At 31.6% G+C, this 22,635-nt stretch overlaps 1 protein-coding gene across 1 annotated transcript in view; it reads left to right on the top strand.

Moving 5' to 3' along the window:
• LOC129223424 (syntenin-1-like) overlaps positions 1-20,098 on the top strand; it is a 38,482-nt gene extending 18,384 nt beyond the window's left edge. The window contains exons 3-7 of the mRNA XM_054858026.1: positions 1,963-2,124; positions 4,358-4,533; positions 8,075-8,216; positions 14,652-14,773; positions 19,611-20,098. Coding sequence (XP_054714001.1) covers positions 1,963-2,124; positions 4,358-4,533; positions 8,075-8,216; positions 14,652-14,773; positions 19,611-19,665 — 657 coding nt within the window. The 3' untranslated portion in view covers positions 19,666-20,098. The remainder of the gene's footprint in view (positions 1-1,962; positions 2,125-4,357; positions 4,534-8,074; positions 8,217-14,651; positions 14,774-19,610) is intronic.
• The last annotated feature ends 2,537 nt before the right edge of the window (positions 20,099-22,635 follow it).

The raw sequence follows: 22,635 nt of genomic DNA, 5'->3' as shown, positions 1-22,635 counted from the left end.
GCTTGTTACAAAAATTGCCAACAAGGCGATGACTTTTTTAAACATGTCATCCCTGGCCATACTAACCTATGTTTGGCAACATAGATCTGTTCAAACTTGTTAATCGTGTGCACATTTGGGAGTGGTTATTATTATTTTGTAATGTACCTCATAAGAAAGTTTAATTTGTTTTTAACTCAGTAGTTGTGTTTTGATGTGTCAATATTAGAAAATGTCGGTTTCTTCAAACTACACCGTGAATTAAACGGAAAATCAAACATGGGGGTGTGTCTTTGTAAGGCGCCATTGTTCAGTTGCATTATGTTGTGTTTTTGTTTTTGACATTAGTTGCTAATTAATTAGTTGTTTTAGGCTGAGTGTGTGGATTTGAACATGAAAAGGTAAGTTCTTTTTTTAGAATTCAAAAAAAAAAAAAAAAACTCACTTTGGAAGTTCATGATATTTTTACAAAATCTTGAGGGTTTTTTGTAGTTTTTAACTTTATTTTTACTGCATATAAATTTATTATACAAAAATACTATGGTTATTTTATTCTAAAAGTTAATTCTTATCAATGTCAAGAACTATTCAGGAAAATTCCTCAAGTTTTTCGATTGATTTAAGCATTTCAATGCATGTTTTTAGACTGTTTTCATTTCCGTAAACGTGCATCTCTTTAGGTACTGAATAACTGAAAATAAGTTGACTATAGCATTTTATAAAAATATGAAGGTGTTATTTTATGTAAAATATAATAGATATTTTTGATATTTTGAAAGCATTTCTGGATAGTAAATTAATGTAGGATATTTTTGTATTTTGGGCTGTTGTTTCGAGACATTTCTACTTTTCATACATCGAAATTAGAAAAACTTTCTGGTTTCTGGTATTTTTGAAGCGTATATTTGTGATGTATTTTTTGCTGTGGCTTGATGTTGTTTTATCATATATTGTGTTCTGAAGTGTTTTGATCATGTGTTTTTATTTGAATTTTTCCTGTTGGCGCTAAAAAGCCTTCGCTAAGAACGATGTATGACGTATGATGTCATACATCATTTTCTTGGCGGCGCTTTTTTTGCGCCAAAAGGAAAATGTCGCCGGGGGGGGGGGGGAGGTATGATATTAGTTCCAAAAAAACTAAAATTTCCCATCAAAATAATCATTCTAAAAGAAAAAAAAAAGGCAAATCAGAAATTCCCGAAAAATTTAACGCATCCTACCTGATTATCTTCTGTTGGCAGTACGAAAAAAAAAGAAGATAAATCACCAAATAATAATTAAAAGGGGATATTTTTACCTCAAAACAACAAAATTTTATTTAGTCACAGCCGATAAAAAAAAAAAGTGGCAACCTTCTGAACGCTAATTTAAAATGAGATCGCACAAACAATAATTTTCCAGTATGAAATTATGTTCCATTACGCTTAAAAATGCTTTAAAAAAATTTCCCGGTGGTTTTACAGCCTTTTTTTTAATTTGAAGCAATTAAATCAATTTCAGGGGGGTCTTTCGAATGCTGTTAAATTTGAACTGATCAGATAATTTATTTTGGGCGGAAAGAGCCATTTAATGTCATTTTTGGGCCCTACCGGTTCAGTACTCTTTTGGCGTTCAAACCCCCCCCCCCCCTTCTCCTACGTCCCTTCTCGGGTGCCAAGTACCTCCATGCCAAATTTGGTCCAGATCCGAGGAAAACTAGGCTTGTATAGAGAACATACATTTAAATATGCACACATATTAATACATTTATTTGTTTTATTTACATCGATTATTGTTTAAAAAATGGTTTTATTTTCCGACACTGACATCCTTCTATTTTAAAAAATAGTGTTTTAAGCTCTTGCATAAACTACATTTGGCCCAGTATCAATTCAATTCATTGCACAAGAACTAATAAAAGAGAAATGACAGTTGAAAGAAATATTTGATTAAATCAAATAAAACTCATTTTTATTTAATTAAATATTTATCACTATCTTCCAGAACATATCTGTTCCTGCTGTGAAGCCAACAAATATGGTTGCTCCGCTATCCAGTTCAACTCCTGGTTTGGCCAGAGCTCAGGTCAGTCATGGACTGAGAGAAGTCACCCTGTGTAAAGACGGGAATGGACGTGTTGGATTGAGGATGCAAGCTGTCAACAAAGTAAGGGCTTGATTTTACATTCATGTTTTATAATAGGACTGCTTGTTGCAGAGCTTTGACTATTTTTTTTTTCGTTTTGAGTATGAAGTTTAATTAGGTCATAAGATTGCTTTAAAGACCATTCATTTTGTATGAATTTTGAATTTTTTGTAAATATCCCTATAAAAGTTTGTCAGATGTAAAAAACTTTAACGTTTGCCACCCATCTGTGCCATTTTTAACAGTTTTAACATCAAAAAAAAAAAAAAAAAAAATCATGATTGCTGACATTCCTGCATTTTGAAAATCAACTGACTGGAGCAAGGTTTAAACCTGTGCTTTTAGGCATACCATAGCTGCCAGCTCTTCCAATTTGTTTGGGAAAATCCCAAATTTTGATGCCTTCTTCCGAAATTCCTAATGAAGTATAAATATCTCAGGGAAAAATCGCTACATTGATACAATCGAACTTGCAAAAGCAAAACCTTTTCATGCATGAGTCAGATCATTTTTGAAACATTTTAATTTGATTTGGCTTGTTTTAAAAACTGAATGGTAAAGCATTACAAATTTTTACTTTCCTCAAGAAATGTACATTATCACTTATAAGAGTAATCAAATTTATACTACTTAAAAAGTTGTAGATTTTGAATTCTGTACAGCAATGATTCCCAACTCTTTAAAAGCTGTCAGCCATGAAGTGGGTAATATGTTAGCCCACCCTCAGAAACATTTATGCAGCAAAGTCAATGAATTGCTGTTTCTTTTATTTTGTTGAGACCTTTACAGCTTGGTATATCTCGTCAATCGATAAACTTTTAAATCTGATTTGTTCTCAGAAAGTATTATTGACACACACAAAGAAAGAAAGAACTTATTGTGCTTTTTTTTAAATAATTTTTTTTTACTGCTTGATAATTGAAAGAGTTTGGTGTGGCAAATTAACTTGATTATTTGGTACAAAAAGTAATTTTTTAAATAAATTAAGGTTTGTGTCAATCATGTCAGAACTATCTATGTTTATATAAACTCTAAAAAGAAAAAAAAAATCATGTGAATCTCTAACTTGTTTTTAGTTTTAAACAAGGAGTTTATTCCTTTCAGATTCATTAAGCTGAAACACAGACGATGATCAGTAATATTGTTGTACTGTGAGTTATGTACGACCAATATGTTTCACTTGAATTTTATAATCTTCTCCCTCCCCAAAACTACAGTAGGTGCCGCTTAATGTGATCACTTTGGGACAAATATAATTTGATAACAATAAACAAAAATAATCCAGGAGACATAAAATAATGTATTTTTTCCAATTAAGGTGCATTTATTTTGGCAACCTCAAATTAAAATCACAGTGACTCAACTGAACGCAGTTTTAAATTATAAATTATTAAATTAACAGAATGGAAATATCTGAATTATAAAAAGTTAAAAGCTAAATTATGCAATTTTTAATCGCATAGTAATAGGTGAAATAAAATATGACCGTTTTCCCTGACATTTGTAAACCAGTTTCAAATCATGTTCAGCTTTTCAATCTTTTCCAGCATGGTTTTGCTTGTTGTTTAAATTTTAATTTAACTTCGCTTTGTTTTCAATCTCGACACAATTCTTTAACAGCTTACAAAGTAATGGCAGAAATGGAGTTCCTACATCAATGCCTGCAACCATGTCCAGCGACTGAATTTTTTTAGTTGCAAAAGAAAGTTTTCTTATGGGGATTCTGTGGTCACTGGGGGCAAAATTTTTGTAGCTTTGTTCCTAGAAAAAATTTGAACTGCTATTGAAAACCACAAAATGCTACACAGAAAGTTAGTCTCATCAGGGTTTGCCTATGTATTTCTGTTAATTGAGGAACAAAAATGGGGGGAAAATTGAGAGTTTATGAAGAAGTGATAACAATAAACGAAGACGCTGATTACAATATCCGACTTTTTTAACGTGTGTTAACATACAAGTGTTCCAGGACTTTGTGATTCTGATAACATTAAGCGAATGATAACATTAACCGTGATCACATTAAGCGGCGCCTACGTATTTTCCAATTTAGTTTTAAAACTGCATTTTTATAATCTTTTCTGAGAATTTGAGAAAATAAATAAATATCAAGGTTTTCAAAAAGCTGATATTTACGTACTGTATTAATTGATGATGGCTTTGAATATTAATTAAGAATGAAAAAGTTTGATTTCCTGGATTGAATGTTGTTCACCAAGTTTCCAATGTGAGTTAATGCATCTTTTGATGTTTTTAGGGCGTTTTTATAATTTTGGTTCAGAAAAATACTCCTGCCGCTTTGGCTGGATTACGCTTTGGGGACCAGATCCTTATGATCAATGATGTAGTGGTTGCTGGATTTTCAATGGATGATGTACACAAGATGATTAAGAAAGCCAACCCTGACCGCATTACCATGGTTGTGAGAGACAGGTAAGAAGTTTTTAATCAATCTGATTTTGTGCATGACAGCCAATATTGTTCAATTATAAATCATTCTGTTGTAAAATAACATTAGTCCCTTAGTTTGTAATGTCGTGGAACTTCTCTTAATGGTCAACTATGAGCAACTAACTGTAACTGTTCAACCTTCAGCTTCATATTCTATTAAATGTTGTTCATTGCCTTGATGAATCTATGCCATGGCTTATAAAATCTGTTATTAAAGTAAAAGGATGGTACAACCTCCTATTTATACTGTTATGTGCAGGTAAACGGCAGTATCTGCAGAAATGAGTTTTTTGAGATAATTGAAGAAACATGTTTTGGATTCAATAATAACAATAGGGAAATGTTGGAATTACTCATCTTTTTTGCGCCTTTTTTCAGCGGAAACCAAATAAGCGAGCTTGTACAGTAAAGATAACGTACAATAAATGACAAAATGCAAAAAAAAAAAAAAAAATGAAAATTTTGCAGTTACTGCCTTTTACCTGTAATAATTACCTGTGTGTAAATTTCCACAAAAACATCATGTAGGATGTTATTATTTTCTCATTTTGTATTTTATTTATTTTTAAATATATTTATTATTTACCTTTTTTTTTCCTTTTTTGCATAAGAATTTTTTTCTCCCTTGGACAAGTAAAAATCTCTTAGGACCTTCAAAAATTTATTGCTGACAGGTGCCGGTCCTCCGGACCACCTGTTGAGAATCGCTGCTCTGCACCACTACTTCTAGAATCTTAAATTTGTGCTTCATTACTAATAATAGTATGTTAATGTGTATACATATAAGAATTGTGATGACCCCTAAGAGAAAATTGGGGCTGCACTAGTGCATGAGTACATTTTAATTTGTTTTCAACAGTTAATGGAAGTTGATGGGCTAAAATTAGTTGTTATATCGCGTGATATGTATAAAAATTTCTTTTCCAGCCATTAATAAACAAGTTATTAAAAATGTCAAATTTTAATGACTCTTACTTGTACTGAAATGGGTTTCCATAGATAAAATATTCTGCTAAACCATTAGGAAAATTTTTGAGTTCCCCCCTCCCCTTTAAAATTTTGCATATGGGTGCCCTTGGGGAGAAGTGATAGTGGAAGTAAGCAGGGAGAGTTGCTGTTTCGCCGCAGCATTTGCCACTTTCAGGAAACACTCGTTGGACATGAAATTCTGTTAACAAACATTTCGCTTATCTAATTGGTGCTGTATCCAACAGCCCAGCAGTATCGCCAAGTCACATTGCTTTGTTCATTTTCACTATCGCTTCTTGCAGAATGCGCTGCACTTCATTGGAGTTCATGCATACACTATACATGTGTATGTTTCAGTTACAGTGAAACCTGTGTAAGTTGACCACTTGCGGTGCAGTTCTTTGGTGGTCAACTTATAAAGGGGGTAATGATTTTTTTTTTGTCATTTCTTGCTCCATGTATTCATTTTTTGATTGATTGACACTTACTCTTTCTGTTCAACTCACTTTCATTGTTTAGCATTACTTTGAAACAATTATTTAAAATGTTATTCAAATATTTTTAGAGATTATTTTCCCAGAATGAGACGTATGATGTGTCATGCAAATTTAAAATTTCAGTAAATTGATCCAAAAAAAAAAAAAAAAATCTTATTATTTATGAAAAGTTACTCATTTGATATTAATAGTTCCTAAAAATTCATAGCTTCTCAAAAATTACAAATTTTTCTCATATACATTTATACCCCATGATAATCTACTTTTCAACAAAACAACTTCTTATTGAAGTTGGCACACTTATTAGACACTAGTTTTAGAAATTCCATATGTGTCAGCTAATTTTCTCTGGCTTTCTCCCTTTTCAATTAATTTTAATATTTTATACTTTTTATTGATCTCAAGTTCAACTAACTTTCTTTTTGAAGCCATTTTATGTAAAACTGTAACACAAAGAGCAACAAGCTAGACTCTCATATTTCAAAAAAGCAGTTGAAAATGAAAATGTGTGTGTGTGTCCTATCTCTTAATCACTTGCACCAGAAATACTGCAATGCAAGTAACTTTACTCTTTAGCACAATTCCATTGTTGCCACAAAATAATGCAACTGGAAAAAAATACTTTGTACTTTTCTATTGACACATGTTTTCATTGAACAGAGAGTACAAAGGGCAATCTCAAATAGATCAACAAAAGAAAAACAAGTTTGAGAAATAAAAGGGTTCTTAGTAGTTTTCCCATGTTGTTAAACTCAAAAGGAGGTTTAGTTATGCTGCTGTTCCATTTAGTTAGTAAAATGCTGTTCTGGTATCAAAAAGAAAAAGCTATAAAAAAATAAAATAAAATAATTTGCTAAGTAAAATTTTAAAAACTAAACCAAGTGGTCAACTTACAAAGGGTTTTTTACAGTACTCCAAACCAAATTTGGTGTTCATTAGTGGTCAAGATAGACAGGTGGTCAAGATAGAGAGATGGTCAAGTTACAGAGGTTTTCCTTCATCATATAAGATAGGACTAATTCCGTTCCTGACAAAAGCGGTCAACATAGACAGGTGGCCAACTTACAAAGGTGGTCAACTTTACTGGTTTTACTGTATTACCTTCCAACTAGAGACGTGACATTGATGTTCAAAATTGAAATATTAGTGGCATTGACATTAGTGGTTTTGAACTTTTTAATGTGCATTTATGTACATAAACACTAAAAAATACTTTCATGGTAGAAATGAGTATCAAAGAAGAGTCAATCTTTACTAATAATAAAGCTGAAAGTCTCTCTGTCTGTCAGGATCTCTCTCTGTCAGGAACTCTCTCTGTCTGGATCTCTGTGACGTGCATAGCGTCTAGACCGTTCCACCGATTTTCATGAAATTTGGTACAAAGTTAGTTTGTAGCATGGGGGTGTGAACCTCGAAGCGATTTTTCGAAAATTCGATTTTGTTCTTTTTCTATTCCAATTTTAAGAACAAAATTATAAGATGGATGAGTAAATTATGAAATTATCATAACGTGGAACCGTAACATGGGCACGAGCCAATTGGCGAGAAAATTCACCGTACATTATTTTTAAATATATAGGCAAATATACCTTTTAATTTTCTATTACGGGCAAAGCCGTGCGGGTACCACTGGTAGTCATTATATTGATAACAGTGATATTATTGAGTTATTAACTTCATTTTCAAATCAAGCAACACATGAAACATTTTTTAATTTTTCACTTGAATTTTTAAAAATAAAAATAAAGAAATTTATTCATCAATGCAAAATAATTAAAGAAATTAGTTACATTTTTCAAGCCAGACGACACAAAAAGAGAAAGAAAGAAGCATAAAAACAAATACATTTTCTAGGAGATTAATTTCCTACTTAATTACAAGGAATAATAGTACTATTTTCACTTTGAAAAAAAAAAAATATATATTCAAACACTATATATTAGTTATAATCATCTGAAATATATACTACTAACAAATGATACATATTTAAAGCAGAACTATTCATTTAAGTGTTTAAATCAATTCAATATTGCTAATACTCTTTGAACATATTTTAGACCTTTTGAAAGAACTATTACAGTTCATAAAGATAGTGCTGGATGTATTGGATTTGGATTCAAAAATGGAAAGATAATTAACATTGTGAAGGATTCTTCAGCTGCAAGGAATGGTGTCCTAATTGACCACAACCTTCTAGAGGTAAACAACATCACACGGATAGATTTTCTGATCTTCCAGTGCCTTACAAAATTTTAAAATTAATGTTAAAAAGAATTTGGTTTTACTAGATGTCTCAGATTGTTAGCCTTAAAAGAAATAATTTCTTTCTGTCTGAATATTACAATCTATTCTGAAAAGTATGACTAAACGTATTTAAGGAAGTTAAATTCTTACTAAAGATGATTAAGAAATAATTTGAGTAAGTAACATGTATGATAAAGCATAAAGAAATATCTTTTCATTAGGAGCTCAAAAATTCATTTACTTCCTGTCAATATTGATTGTCAAGAAATGTTTACTTGACAAAACTTCTCTAATTAAATTGATCTTAATAGGGGTCTGGACCTTTCACAAAATCCCCCCCCCCCCCATCAATAGACCCTTCACAAAATTCTGATAAACAAGAACAGATCTTTCACAAATTGTTTATTGAAAGAGCAAATCTGCAAGCAAAATAATGCATATCTGCATGTATTTGCTCTTATTTGACATATTTGCCCTTTTAAAGTCAAGTAAGAGGGATTAGCTTATACAAAGTCTCCTAATTTTACAAAGAAAAAAAAATCCGCACTCTTATGATGCTCCTGCAAGGGATAAATAATGGCTACTGCCAAATAAATATAATGCTTGTTGTTTGTTTCTTAGTAACAGCTGAAAATAAGTTTGGTTTTAAAACTTTGTTTGTTTTATCATAGCTAATTTGCAGTGGTGTTGTAGTAAACTTTTCTGAAAAGGTATTGGTAAGCACTTTTCTCCCCTCAAAATGAACTTAGAACTGCAAAGGGATAGTAAGGGTGGGGGAAAATATGATCCCTTCAGATAGGGTTACCAACTTCAAAATTATCGCCACTTAGCGTTTGGAGTTAAACCTTTATAATGTCTTGATTAGAAAATATTCTCATCATTTTATCAGCTTGTCAATATTTGCGTTTTTACAGTGAAGTTTAACTGTTATTTGGGGAGAAAATTATATGGTTTTGATTTTTTGATGCTAACAAGTATGATTAACTTTAAATAAACTCTTTTGCTTACTGTTTTTGTTTTCTTTAGTTGTCTTCATTTTGAAAAATGCAATCTTTTAACATCCGATATGAGAATCATATTTTGTTCTTTTTTCAAGCTAACTTCGCTTTATTAGGATGCAAATAAATAAAAAGTCTCTTTATTTTTGTTAGAATGCTCATTTTAAGTTTTAAATCAAAATTCCATTTTTTATGAGTAAAAAATTAAAATGCTGAATCGATGGTTTATTTATTTTTTATTTATTTTTTGCTTCAACTATGTCCACAGGTATTAATGATATGTTTAACATAGGACTCTAAAATGCAATTTAAAAATAATTTTATCAAAAATATTTCTTTTACAAGCCGTTTTTATACTCTTGATGCTTCCACTTTGAGAATTGCGATCTCTTTGCATCCGCTATGGGAATCCGATTTTTCGAATTTTTGATGTTCAGTACGCTTTGTTAAGAGGTAAACAAATAAACTCTCTTTTTATTTTTGTTAAAATCACGGAATTTATAAGTTTTAAACGAAATTCTGTGCTTTTTAAGAGTGTCTTGGGCCAAAATTTTAAATGCTGAACCCTTATCTGAATTTTATTTTATTATTTTTTTTTGTTACAATTATTTTAAATACTGTACAGAAATATTTCTAGCATAACTTAACATAATGTATAATGGTAGATAAATATTGATACTTGAGAGAGCGATGACGCCCCCCCCCCTCACTCCGCCAAATATCTACTAGAAAAACACCTCTGAATGATATTCTCAACATAGAAGAGGAAAGCACTCAACTTTAAGTTTAAATGATGCAGTTTGAGTCATCTCTAAATTCTAAAATTTTGTTTTAACAATTTATTTTATTTTATTTATTTATTTATTTATTTTTGCAAAATTATTTGACTTTTCACAAAATTAATTCATTTTTCACAAAATTATTTGATTTTTCGCAAAAAACGGACCCTGTGAAAAATCCTGGAAAGACACCTGTTTAAGTATAAGTAAACTATCGTGAAAGACTACAAAATATTTTTAACTTTTTTGGATAGATTTTTTAGTTTATTGAACAGTTTTATTCAATTCAAAAAACAAGTTTATTGTTGTAGTTATGGACACAATGTTAAGGATATTCAGAAATTTTCTTCTTTGTCTTTGTATGTAAATAACTCACTTGAAAATTCATATAAATTGCTCAAAAGATGCCGACCTCTTTGAAAGATTGGCTGCAAAAGAAAAAAATTATTATATGTTTCTATCGGGATTCAGCTGTAAGCCAACTTTTGTTTTTTTTCCATGCTATACTTAAAATGTAGTAAACATGTTTAATAGTAAATTAGTGATTTTTGTTACAACGTTAAAACAATCAACATCAAAAAGTTGTCAGTCCAGTTCCTGTCTAGGTGCATTCTGCATTTTATTTTTTGTAGTTTCTTGAGATATACCTATCAAGCTTAATGAGAAAAATATCAAAATGTGTCACCCTCATGAAGTAGTTGATGTTGAAAACTAGTCATCTAAGAGTCCTTGATTTAAAATACATCCGTTTTAACTTTCTTCTATATCTAATGTACATAAAAAAGTATTGAATTTGTGAACTTTTCGAATTTGGCGGATTTACACATTTTGAGGTTTGCTGAATCCATTTTGACTGTTTTTAGCAAACGTTTGTCTGCATGTGTGTGACAGGTGTTTTGTAGTCATTCTAATGCATAAACTACAGCATGAAATTGAACAAAATTTGGAACGCATATGAACCCCCATGTTGGTGTGCGTTAGTTTTTGGCACCAATTCATTCAAGGGAAGGGGAGTACGTCGTAGAGCAATCAAACATTTTCTTGGTTATAGTGGCTGCTATATTTCAGGAAGTAGCGAGTGGATTCAGACAAAAATTGGCCCATAGGGTATACCTCAGAGGGTTGTTGATTTTAGCAGCTTTATAAGTCAAAGGTGGGGGGGGAGCAATTGAATGTTTTATTTTGTTACTAGAAAGTCGCCCATCAAGGTATGACAGGTGAAAATGGCTTCTACATTTGAACAAAGCCATTGTTTGTTTGGGGATATTTTGATAGTTGAAATTGTAACCCTAACTCCAGTGGATTAGTCCTAAACTCCAGTAGGTAGCGTTCATTGTTGACTTTTTTCGTTTCTTCATTCCCGGTAATGACACAGTCTTACCAGTAAAACAGTTAAGTTACCGGATCAAGTTCAGCCTTGTCATGATGAAGCCTTTCCCTGCAAGTTAAACAATACCAAAGCATGTTATCAAATTATCATGCCGTGGCCAGAGTTTCATTGTTGAAACATGTGAGTTACTTGATCATCGGCTATTATATATAAGATTATTTGGGACTGCTATCTCTCAAGCAGTAACACAAAGATTCAGACAAAAATTGTTTCATAGGTAGACCTCAGAGGATACAGTAGCTGTTTTGATTTTGACTGCAGTAGCTGTAAGAGAAGTGGAGCAATAGAACATGGCAACTATTTATCTAGAAGTAATGCTATGGTTTACATGAAATTTGAAATAAAAATCAACCTAAGCAAAAACTGGTGCTGAATCAATATTTGGGCCAATTGCTCCAGGAAAGGCTGATTTTTGTCATCTTTTGTATGAGTTATACAGCTTAGTTAAGCCAACAATTGAAAGAATAATTACATTGAACTGTTTTGTCATTACCATTGCCTTGAAAAAAGCCTTCCTAATTGTTGGCAAATGACTAAAGAAATCTCAATGATTTAAAATTACCCTTAGCCATCATCTATTTGTCAACAAATTAAATGTTCGTAATGAATTTAATAAAGGCTTTGAAAGTAATTTTCAATTTTTTGATTCTGCTTGTGGGAATAACAGAATTTTGTAGCAACGATTATGCATTAGAACCGAGAATTCATAAAAAAGATATAGAAGCAAGTTTCATGATGGCTGCAACATAAGTTAAAATGTACTTCATTTTTCAAAAAAAAAAAAAAGTAATAATAAAGTACAAAATTTTCTTTGTTATAAATGACCAATTTTCTTTTAAGAATTTTAACTACTATTTTTTATTTCTATAATTTTGTGCTGATGTAGCATATCACAGAAATTTTATAAAACTATCAATTACCTTCATAGTTTTTTTTTTGCTCCAACGCTTATTTATGTACAGTCGACTCCCGCTACAACGCGATCCGACTTATGGCTATAACGAGTTTTTCGGGAGAAATGCATTTTAGGGCTAAAGCAAATTTATCCCTCTCAACCCGAAAATATTTGGAGAGGAATCGTTATGCTAAGTTTCGGCTTTGTTATTAACTACTAAACATTGACTTCGTGAATGTACTTTCATCCTTTCAGCATCACTGACTGTTCAAGTTCAAACACACCACACTATAAACATAGCTTTATTAGTGTGTATATATCACTCTATCACCACTCCTCTCATTTTTATTTTATACGAGCAACACGAAATCTTGAAACAGAAAGTCCAAAAAAGCTAAGACTGCGCGCAAGCGCAGTTGAAATGGCAAATTTGTGATAACCGTGATTTAACGTCTAGTAGTATTTAGTACTAGCATTCCCGTATCCGGCATTGCTCGTGTAATGGAATTAGAAGGGGTTAACAGTGCTTGGTGCACCTAGTTTCGAAAATCCCCTATAATAATTACTTATTACCTATAACTTTTTCTAATTTGGGGAGGATCCCGGGGACCCTGGACTCCTTATATATATATGCCCTTGTCCTTAACCGATCTTTAACCATTATTAACGATCTTTTTAAAGTATTGATTATCTTTGCAAACACAGGTCATCCACATTTTATTGTTATACCTATGTTTAAGCTAAAACTTCTTTGTATACAACATTTTTAGTTTTTTTTCTGGTGCTAAAATTATTAAACTGCTTGATGAACTGGCTTTGGAGCAAGCTACATAACATTGGTCGTGTGAAAAAAAGTCTTCTCTTAAATCGATCCCTGCTACTTTTAATGTCTGTCCTTGTGACTTATTAATGGTTATTGCAAAGCAAACTTTAACAGGAAACTGCACTCTTCTAAATTCAAAAGGATAGTCCGCCTGTGATGATGTTCTTAAAAACTTCGTTTCTAGTTTTGAAAAAATAAAACCAAAAGACAGAAACATTATGATTTGACTTGAGAAAAGCCTCGAAGAATCACGTGAGAAACAAAAACAATATCAAATTTATAGTTCGCTATCGACCAAAAGTTGAGATGAAGCACTGAATAATGATTTGAATGGAGGAAAGCCTTTGAAAATAAGGGATTTGAATTTCAATGACTGGTTTTTAATTTCTCAGAAATTAAGGGGTTTTAATTAATTTCTCCCGAACTAATTGAGATTTCGAAAAATCCTTTCTTAGTGGTTACTTTTGTAATCATGCGGACATGCCTGCCAAATTTCAAGTCTGAAGCTTCAGCGGTTTCAGCTGTGCGTTGATATATATATATATATATATATATATATATGTATGTATATATATATATATGTTATCTCAGGACATTGATTTTTATATATTAAGATATTCTAAATATGAAAGGTGATGAAATATTTTGGCACCTAGATATGCTGTTTCATCTAAAGTTTAAAGATGGAAACAAAAAGCGAAAGTTTGCAACAATTTAAGAAAAGGTAAAGTTTTGTAATACGTGTGACATCTAAGTGGGTCGAAGGTAGCACAACAATAGGGTATGGGAGTGAATCTTTCATACGTTTAAGTAAAAGTCAAGAGAAGCCAATCTGTATAAGTCCAGACCTTAGTTTTAATATGAAGCTTGCAGAGTAGTGTTTAAGCAAAATGCAAACAATATGAAACTGGAATCTGCTCCTGTATTGTAGATTATAGACCCTGAAAGAGGGGTGTTACCATAGATGTAAATGTTAGAAAAGTAACTGCGAAACTACTGTATATATATTTTAAAATATATTAGAATGATGGTCAGATTGCGCAGCATAAATCATCATCTTCAATTTTTAAGTTATAAATGTAATTTATTGTATCTACTTAGACTTACTGTATAGTACTCTTACAGTGCAGTGCTGTATTTTTACTACTACATACTGTACGTACCATACTGTGTTCTTTTTATATCTCTTTTCCAGTTGATCATTGATCTTGTGCATCGTAACAGTATTGAATAATGCAGCTTTTTAAAAAATACAATAAAAATTTAGCTCTTTATGTAAGGAACAGTAATATATAGTTAAAAAATGTCTAAAACATTTTAAAAGGTGCTTAAAAATGTCTGAAATGATTGGGTATGTTAATAAAAAAATCATACGCAATACTTTTCCACAACGCAAAATTTTGACTTAGGCGAGGAGTCTTGGAACGCATCCCTCGAGTAAGTCGACATCTGAAAATATTTATTTTATACTTAATTGCAAATGTTTCAATATGCTTTACTTTTAGGTGAATGGCCAAAATGTGGTTGGATTGAAAGATAAGGAAATTTCTGCTATTATTCGAGAAAGTACATCTCCTGTAACTGTAACCATCATGCCTTCTTTTGTTTATGATCATATGTTGAAAAAGTAAGTACTTTTTTAGGTTGTTGCAGTAGTGTAAAACTACTTTTTATTTGAAACTGAAGTTCATAAGTACCATTAAACAAAGATTCCAAATTTTTAAACGTTAGGTGCAGATGTTTAATGTTATGGCCTTATCTTTCAGTGAATCATTTTTAGCCTTGTTCAATATTTATGATACATCTAAAAAAAATTCTATCCTACACTTTATTATTAGTTCATTCAAAAATTTAGTTTTAAAATGAACTGTAAAACATGGCAAGTTATACTCTAGCTGATTTGTTTTTAAAGCTGAATTGGACTCTTTTTTTTTTTTTTTGAGCAATCACGATTGCTTATTGTTCTCATTTGACCGTTTTTGGTGTCCGTGCCTTTTTCAACTTGGACCAGAAGCCTTTGCAGCACCACGGCCTACCATCCTCTGCTGGCGATGCGGCGCGGCTGCTCCGGTTTTGAGCTATCTGATCTCGTCCTACACACACGCACGTTCACACACATACACACACACGACTTCATATACATACACTCACACATGCCTACGGGCATACACATAGGTCTACGCACACACACACAACTATGCACACGTAACCGCCCAGGAGGAGAGGCAGGCTTGGGGGGGACAGGAGCCGTTTCTAGAAACAATAACTCCAATTCGCAACTCCAACGAACTATAGGGGGCACTGAAGTCACTGTCTAATGGCGGAATTGAAAACTAAAACAAACGCACATGGTAACGAAGAAAATGCTAAAAGTGTTGTGATTTTTGTTCGTACGTATGATTGTTTCGCTTTATTCTTTTTAAATTAATTTTCAAAGTCTTGTTGATATTCTGACCCACGTAGAAAGAAATGAGAATTCAAGAAGCATTACTAAACGTCAAACATTAATGCAAAGTACGTAGTTCGTAGTTCTAAGCAGCCATTTTCACGATGTTGAATTCGATATTTATCAATTCTTGATAAAACTAAATAATAATTGTGGCCTGACAAGAATAACAATTAATGCTAGAAAATTTAATATGACATTACAAATTATTACCAAAAGAAGATGATACTTCTTTGCTTTGCTTTGGTTAGCGCTTGTTTTCCATTTGTAGCTGAGTTATTTCTCTTGAATTCCCGAATCGGCTAATTTAAAAATTTTCTGTTTCGATTTTTCTAATTTCTGAGTTACGATTTAATTGTGTCATGTTATGCAAATCATCAACAAAATTCTCACGGATATATGGTGGTAGTTTTCTTTTCAGTTGATTGACAATTATTTCTTTTTACTTATCGAATTCTGTAATCTTACTACCATTTTATTCCACTCATGATAAAATTTGAAAATGGTTTAACTAAAAACGCGAAATCTCGCCAAGGCTACTTTGCTCGCACAATGCCAAAATTATAACCCTAAACAAATTTGGCGATACCTTTCAGCTGAGAATAAAAGGAATAAAGTAAATTCTTTCTCGGTTATTCATTTTGTTCTACGATAATATATTCAAGAAAATATTTTGCATACTGTCCATTCCAACTAAATGCTGCTGTAAAATATGGTAAGTTTAATTATTTTAAGATTAAAAAAACTCCCATATTCTTACAAATTCATACAAAACAATAAATTTTTTTACCTTGTATAACGTTATCCAAGTTTGTTAATCCAGAATTTTCGCTTTCACCAATTATTAAGGAAATAATGAAAACTAACATTATTTTGAGGAGCTCGAGAATACTACTAAGGGACGAATTAATTTCTGTAGCTGAAAGCAAACTAAGACACATCGATTGCGTTAATAAATACTCAGAACAAACTGCCTGTGTTTACGTCAACAGACACACATGGAACGCAACGTGGCAAAGTTTTAGTTGCATTCGCAGTTTTATAAATCACCGCAAGGTAGCGTATTCGAGCGCTGGAGTTCCGAATTGCGAAAAACATAATTTAGATTCAAAATTTCAGAATTCAAATTAATTTTTTTCATTTTTATTTATTTATTTATTTATTTTTTTTTGGCTCAACAAAACTAGTTTCAAAAAAACTTTTTTAGGGAGAGAAGTGGAGTCATATTTCAAGACACTTTCTTTTTTACATTTCATTTAGTTTTTTCTTTTACATTTTCGTAATGTTTTTTCTTTGGTATTGGGTCATTTTCTGTAAGATTTTCCCAACATTTTTGCTCTTTAAAAGGAACCTGAATATTTTAGGCTTCAATAAATGTTGCATCTCAATGTCTTTTAGTTATATATTTTTATAGAATTATGTGTGAATTTAAGAAAGAAATTATGTTTTAATTTAATTTTCCTTAATCACAATTGGCTTTTTTTTCTTTCTTTTTAACTTTCTTTTAATTTTAAATAATTTTATTTTTTAGTGTTTGTGTGTATATTTTTAAGGCCATTTTTTGCTATAGGCACTCTTGTGGATTTTTTAGGTTGTCTAAATCTGTGTTCTTATATTGCTTAATGTATATTAAAAATGGAAATGCATTTATACTAAATTATTTTCTAAATGATTTGAGTGTGATAATTTTTAACTCTTCCTGTGTATGTTAAGATCATGAACTTGGTATCATATACTGTTGCTGAACTTGGCTAGTAATTTACATTGGAAAGTTTATCATCAGTAATCCAGAAAATTGTACCATCTTAATTAATCATCAACTAAATGTAAGCTGTACTGTTGCATTTTACAAACTTTGCAGTTTTTGAACACCAAAGGTGTGATTATTTTTGATTTAAAAGCCAAACATTCAAAGATATGTAGCAATAAGTTGAGGACATTTAATTTCAATGTTATGTATTAATCTATGTTTTAGTATTTGTAGCACAATTTAATGCTTTCAACATTTGCTTACAAGTCAGAAATAGACATGTAGTTCACACATCACTAGCACACTACTGTAATTGTTTTGCAATTTTTCAGCATCTGCATTTGGTTTGTCATATTTCCCATTCCACTTATAGTAGACAATAGAAAGCAGTCTAAAAAAAAAAATTTTTCTCTAATTTTTTAAAAATATTTTCTATTTAAAAAAAGAAAGAGAAAGACCCAAATAGTAAAACAAAAGTTTTCTAGATACTGGTTCTTAAATGATGCATTATTATACATACTGTATCAAAACTGTTTAAGTTATTATTATAGTTCACACATAATCTACAGAAGTGTCCCACTAGGTTCCTTGTCATTTATTGTACACATTTCTTAGCTTGTCATGTGATACCCGAATCAAAATGATAAATTTCTTATGCCACAGTTCTCTATAAGAACCCATAATAATAAAATATTAATGAAACCAGAAATTAGAAAATTTCCAACTTAAAATCTCTTTCTGGTGTTTATAGTGATGTTTAGCTCAAAGTGAGGCTCAGTGGTAGCGCTTCACACTCCCATGCCACAGGCCTGGGTTGGGCATGGTTGACTCAGCTGTTCATCCATTCAATAGGTCGATAAAATGAGAACCAAGTGTATTTGGGAACCAAACACTGGGTGTTCCGCATTAGCCTGATTACCTAATAGGGACATCTGCTTTGCACCCCAGAGCCCCTGGTCTGGAAAACTGAGTTGGGCACAGTAGGCCTTGGCCTTCACGGGCTGTCGTGCCACAGGTTTTGATTTTTTAACGTAAAGTGCTTTGAAGGCATTTTTGGAAGAAAAGAATATAAACCTCATGAACTCCTACCTCATGACTCATTAGAAGCCTCCCCCCTCCACACACACATGGCTAACAAAGCTTCTGTTTAGAAAATAATATATAAAAATTGATTTTATCTTAATCCACCAGTAAATATTTCTTGATCATATAGTGAATTTAAATGAAATTCCCAAATTCCCCTGGAATACCATAGCACTAGAATTACGGCAGTCTTCATATACCTAGAAATACTTCGGGATCAGTTTGACCCTATAAAAAGAAATCTGCATAGTTCCTTACATAATGTTGTACATTTGTAAAAATTAGTTAAAAATAAACATGTTTATAATAAATATAGTTTATTTAATGGATAGAAAGATTTTAATTACATCTGATGAAGTATTGAAAAAGAGTTCAAAATACTCTTAAAATAATCTGCTGTTTCAGTTGCATTTCAGAAACTAGTGTCTATTGCTCGATTTTATGTACAAAAGGGCGATTCTCGAAAAAACGTCCCGTGCGTAACTCTAAGTTTTTTATTTTTTCCAGCTAACCAAAGCCTTAAAAAAAATACTGTTGGGGAATAATACATGCTTTAATATACTTTCAAAGCGTAACAGTTGATCACATATTTAATTAATAGTTACTTGAATAAAATGAAAAACTTTGTGTTACGCATGGGAAATTTTTTCGAGAATCGCCCAAAACCATTATGAATGCTTCAAGTTCTAGCGATATGCTCCAAGAGGCATTTTTGATTTTTCGATCTGTTTCAGCATCACTAAATGTGCATTTTTTCCTCAAAGGGTTCAAAATGATAGATGCCTATGCTTCCAGGTATAATTCTTTAATTTGGAAAAAAGTATAATTTTCTTGGAAACTTTTATATTCTTACACAGCACGATGATTTAGGGAAAATCAAGGAAGGATTAAGCTTTTTATGAAACAACAATAGGATCAATAAGCAAAAGAAGTGTGATTAGGGTCAAAATGACTCCTCCCATAATTCTAGTATTGAAAAAAAATATTTTCAATTGAGTGCCATAACCTAATGCTCATCTTCACCACAGAACTTTTTACACATAAAATAATCATTCAACTTTTTCATTTTGAACATTTTGAGTCTGAACCTTCAACAGATCTTAAATTTTTAAAGCATATTACCCAAGTTTTAATAATTTATTGATAGTGTATGCATCTTGTGATGTGAATTTTTTGTTCTTGCAGTACTGCATCCAGTTTCATCAAGAAGACCATGGACCACTCCATCCCTGACATATAAAAGACTGTAAAATACCTTTGTTCTGTGAAAAATTTTTGTTGCTTTAATTTCTGAGCTTTTTATGTTGTGTGTTCTATGTTTTGAACACTTTGTCACTTGTTGATCTGTTTTGTTAATTTTAGATATTCCTGTAATTTGGATTCTACATTTGTATATCCAATGCTATGGGGAATTGTCTGTTTTAAGAACAGTATTTTTTTTCTTTGTGAATTTTTTTTTTCATGGTACTTAGTTTATGTATTTTGAACATTCCGTCATGGTTTCAAGTTATAGTATGGGGTTAAGCTGCAATTATGACATATCTGGCTTTATGTCGTGCCTTTTTTATCTGTTAACATAAAGCTTGAAAGGCCAATTTTTGTGTATTTTAATTTTCATGACTGTGTATAATCCTAGTGATTTTAATTTTAAAATAAAGATTAATTAAAATGTATGTGTGACTAATATTCATCATTGAGCACTCTTTATTAATCAAAGGACATTTTTATCAACTTGTTTGTGGTGACAAAAGCCATTTCATTAAAATAGTCGTAATAAAGTTCATAGACTATCCTTATAAAACCATTTCTATTTCATGACTCTACTAATACAGTGCAATATAACTTGAAGTGACAAAATCATCACCTTGAATATTTATTTAACTCACATGAATAAAAAACAAAAATTTTGGAAGAGTATAAAAAATGTTTCTAAGGAAAGAATGATGCATGTAGTTATTGTAATGAATCAACTGTGTAGTTTTAAATGCAATAAATATTAATTTTTGTTAAAAAGATGAATTGGTTCTTCTACTGAATTACATTTACTATTGTCTCTAAAGCATCGGTAAATGAATGTTATTCTTATTAGCTACAAAAATGTAAAATAATATTATGCCTTTTGGTTTAAGAAACATCGCTGCAATTTTCCGAAACTAATGTGTGAGGTATGATACTGTTACTAAATATTAGTTTTTAAGATTCACTTTTGTTTTACTTGGATCTATCTGGTCATATCAGTCCTGCTTTGAAATTTTGGCTCATTTGCTTTTATGGTATGCACTCAATTTTGTGGATCATTAAAAACAAAATGGGTAGATAAATATTTTCGGGGCATTTAAACAATGCCTGGGTAAATGTACAAGAACTGGTTATTTTGCAAAAAAAAAAAAAAAAAAATAGTTACAGGTGAAACAATGATAAATTTTTATCTAAGTATGAAATAAAATTGATACATGTGTAAGGAAGTTTTTTAAACTATCACACAAATTTTAAAGTTGAAATTTTTTTTCCAATGCTTTAGGTAAAGGTGGGGAAAACAGAAACTGAACATATATTATGTTAGAACAGCTGTGAATCTTAAGTAATAGAAGTAACTTACTAAGAGCCACTAAAATACAAATTTCAAACATTTTGTTCCAAAAGGAAAAACAAATCTTTTAGGTCAGTATTATGTGATTAAGAATCTTCAAAGCTTGAAAATATTATAAGAAAGAGTTGCATCAGTTTATAAAAGTCGAAGGATAAAAACAAAAGTATTAGGTTGATCAAATGATTGAAATACAGGTATTGTATCTCTACTTAATATAAAATGCCTGTGTCTGTATCTCAGTGCGACCAATGTCCAGATGAATGTTGAACAGGGCCTGATCATTGAATAGGCCACGACCTAGGAGGGACTTCTGCTTTGTAGGTGCTCCCAAATGACTGAAAGACTAAAACTGTGAGATCTGACTGCAAGAGCCCCTGAAAAATTGTTAGACCTTAAGGCCCCCAATATCTTAATCGGGTCCTGAATGCATAGCATTTACAGTCAAGAACTTCGACAAACTGATAGTCTGAAATTTGAAGGGTATGACGTTGCTCTTAGAAGGGCGATTTTTTTTTTCAGTTGAGCAGTAAAAATATTTTTCATTTTCTCCTTGTTTCAGATTTTTTGCTCTTATTTACACATCCTCTACTCAGTGCAGAAGAGTCAAAAGCCACCACAATGTTTGTTTGAGTTTCTAATGCAATGTTTAGAATTTTTCCGAGTTGAATTGTATTTTTTCCATTGGAACATTTTTAAAGTAAAAAACTAAAATTTCTGCATCCCAAAATTATGATATGTTATGTTTCTGTAAAGTTGGAAGTAACTGATTCAAACATTTTACCATCATTTAAAAAAAGAAATTTAAAGAATCTGTTAGTTTCTTTTCTTTTTTTTTTTTTTTTTTTGAGCAATCAGGATAGCTTATTGTTCTCACTTGACAGTTTTGAATTCCCATGATTTTATTTTCCCCCCCGCCTTCCTCTGCAGCACCGCCTGCCGCCTCACGATGTTGCTGCTCCTTTAGCGAAAACCGTTTCCAGGTTGCGTCACCTACTTACCTACACACACATACACACAACTACCCACACATACACATACCCCCCACACAAAACACACATGCACACAACTAACCACACACACACGCCTACATGCACACACACTCGTGATTGCGAAAAACATAATTTGAATTCAAGATATCAAAGTTCAAATTAATTTTTCTTTTCTTTTGGCAAGAGAAAGGATATAATTCTCCCCCCCCCAGCGGGCCCCATAACCCCTAAATGGTTACAATTTCTAGTTATTTTGACATATTTACTAGAGCATGTCACGAGCAACACTGTCCCGGTGCTAATAAGTAAACAACTATTTTCTTAACCTACAATTTGATTATTTACTGAAATTCTGTGCTCTATTCTCGCTAATAATTTAAAATTTGTTACATTTCGGTATTTTATAAAAGCAATTAGTCATAGCGCAAACATTTAGACAAAAAAGGTAAGTTTTTAATTTTGAAATTGTATTTTGATTAATGTGTTAGTGTACACACACAATTTTGAAGCATGCAAGGGCTTTTCAACGAATTTCTACAAAACTTTCATTTGGAAACGAATTAAAGGAACGAAATCGAATTTTCAAAAAAAGTTGCAGTGAAGTGCATGCCTTTGTGCTCCTGATAAAGAT

Source organism: Uloborus diversus, chromosome 5 (assembly GCF_026930045.1).
Source record: "Uloborus diversus isolate 005 chromosome 5, Udiv.v.3.1, whole genome shotgun sequence".
In the NCBI taxonomy this organism is placed as follows: Eukaryota; Metazoa; Arthropoda; class Arachnida; order Araneae; family Uloboridae; genus Uloborus; species Uloborus diversus.
The sequence above is the reverse complement of the archived record's forward strand: the minus strand, read 5'-3'. Positions and strand labels throughout refer to the sequence as shown.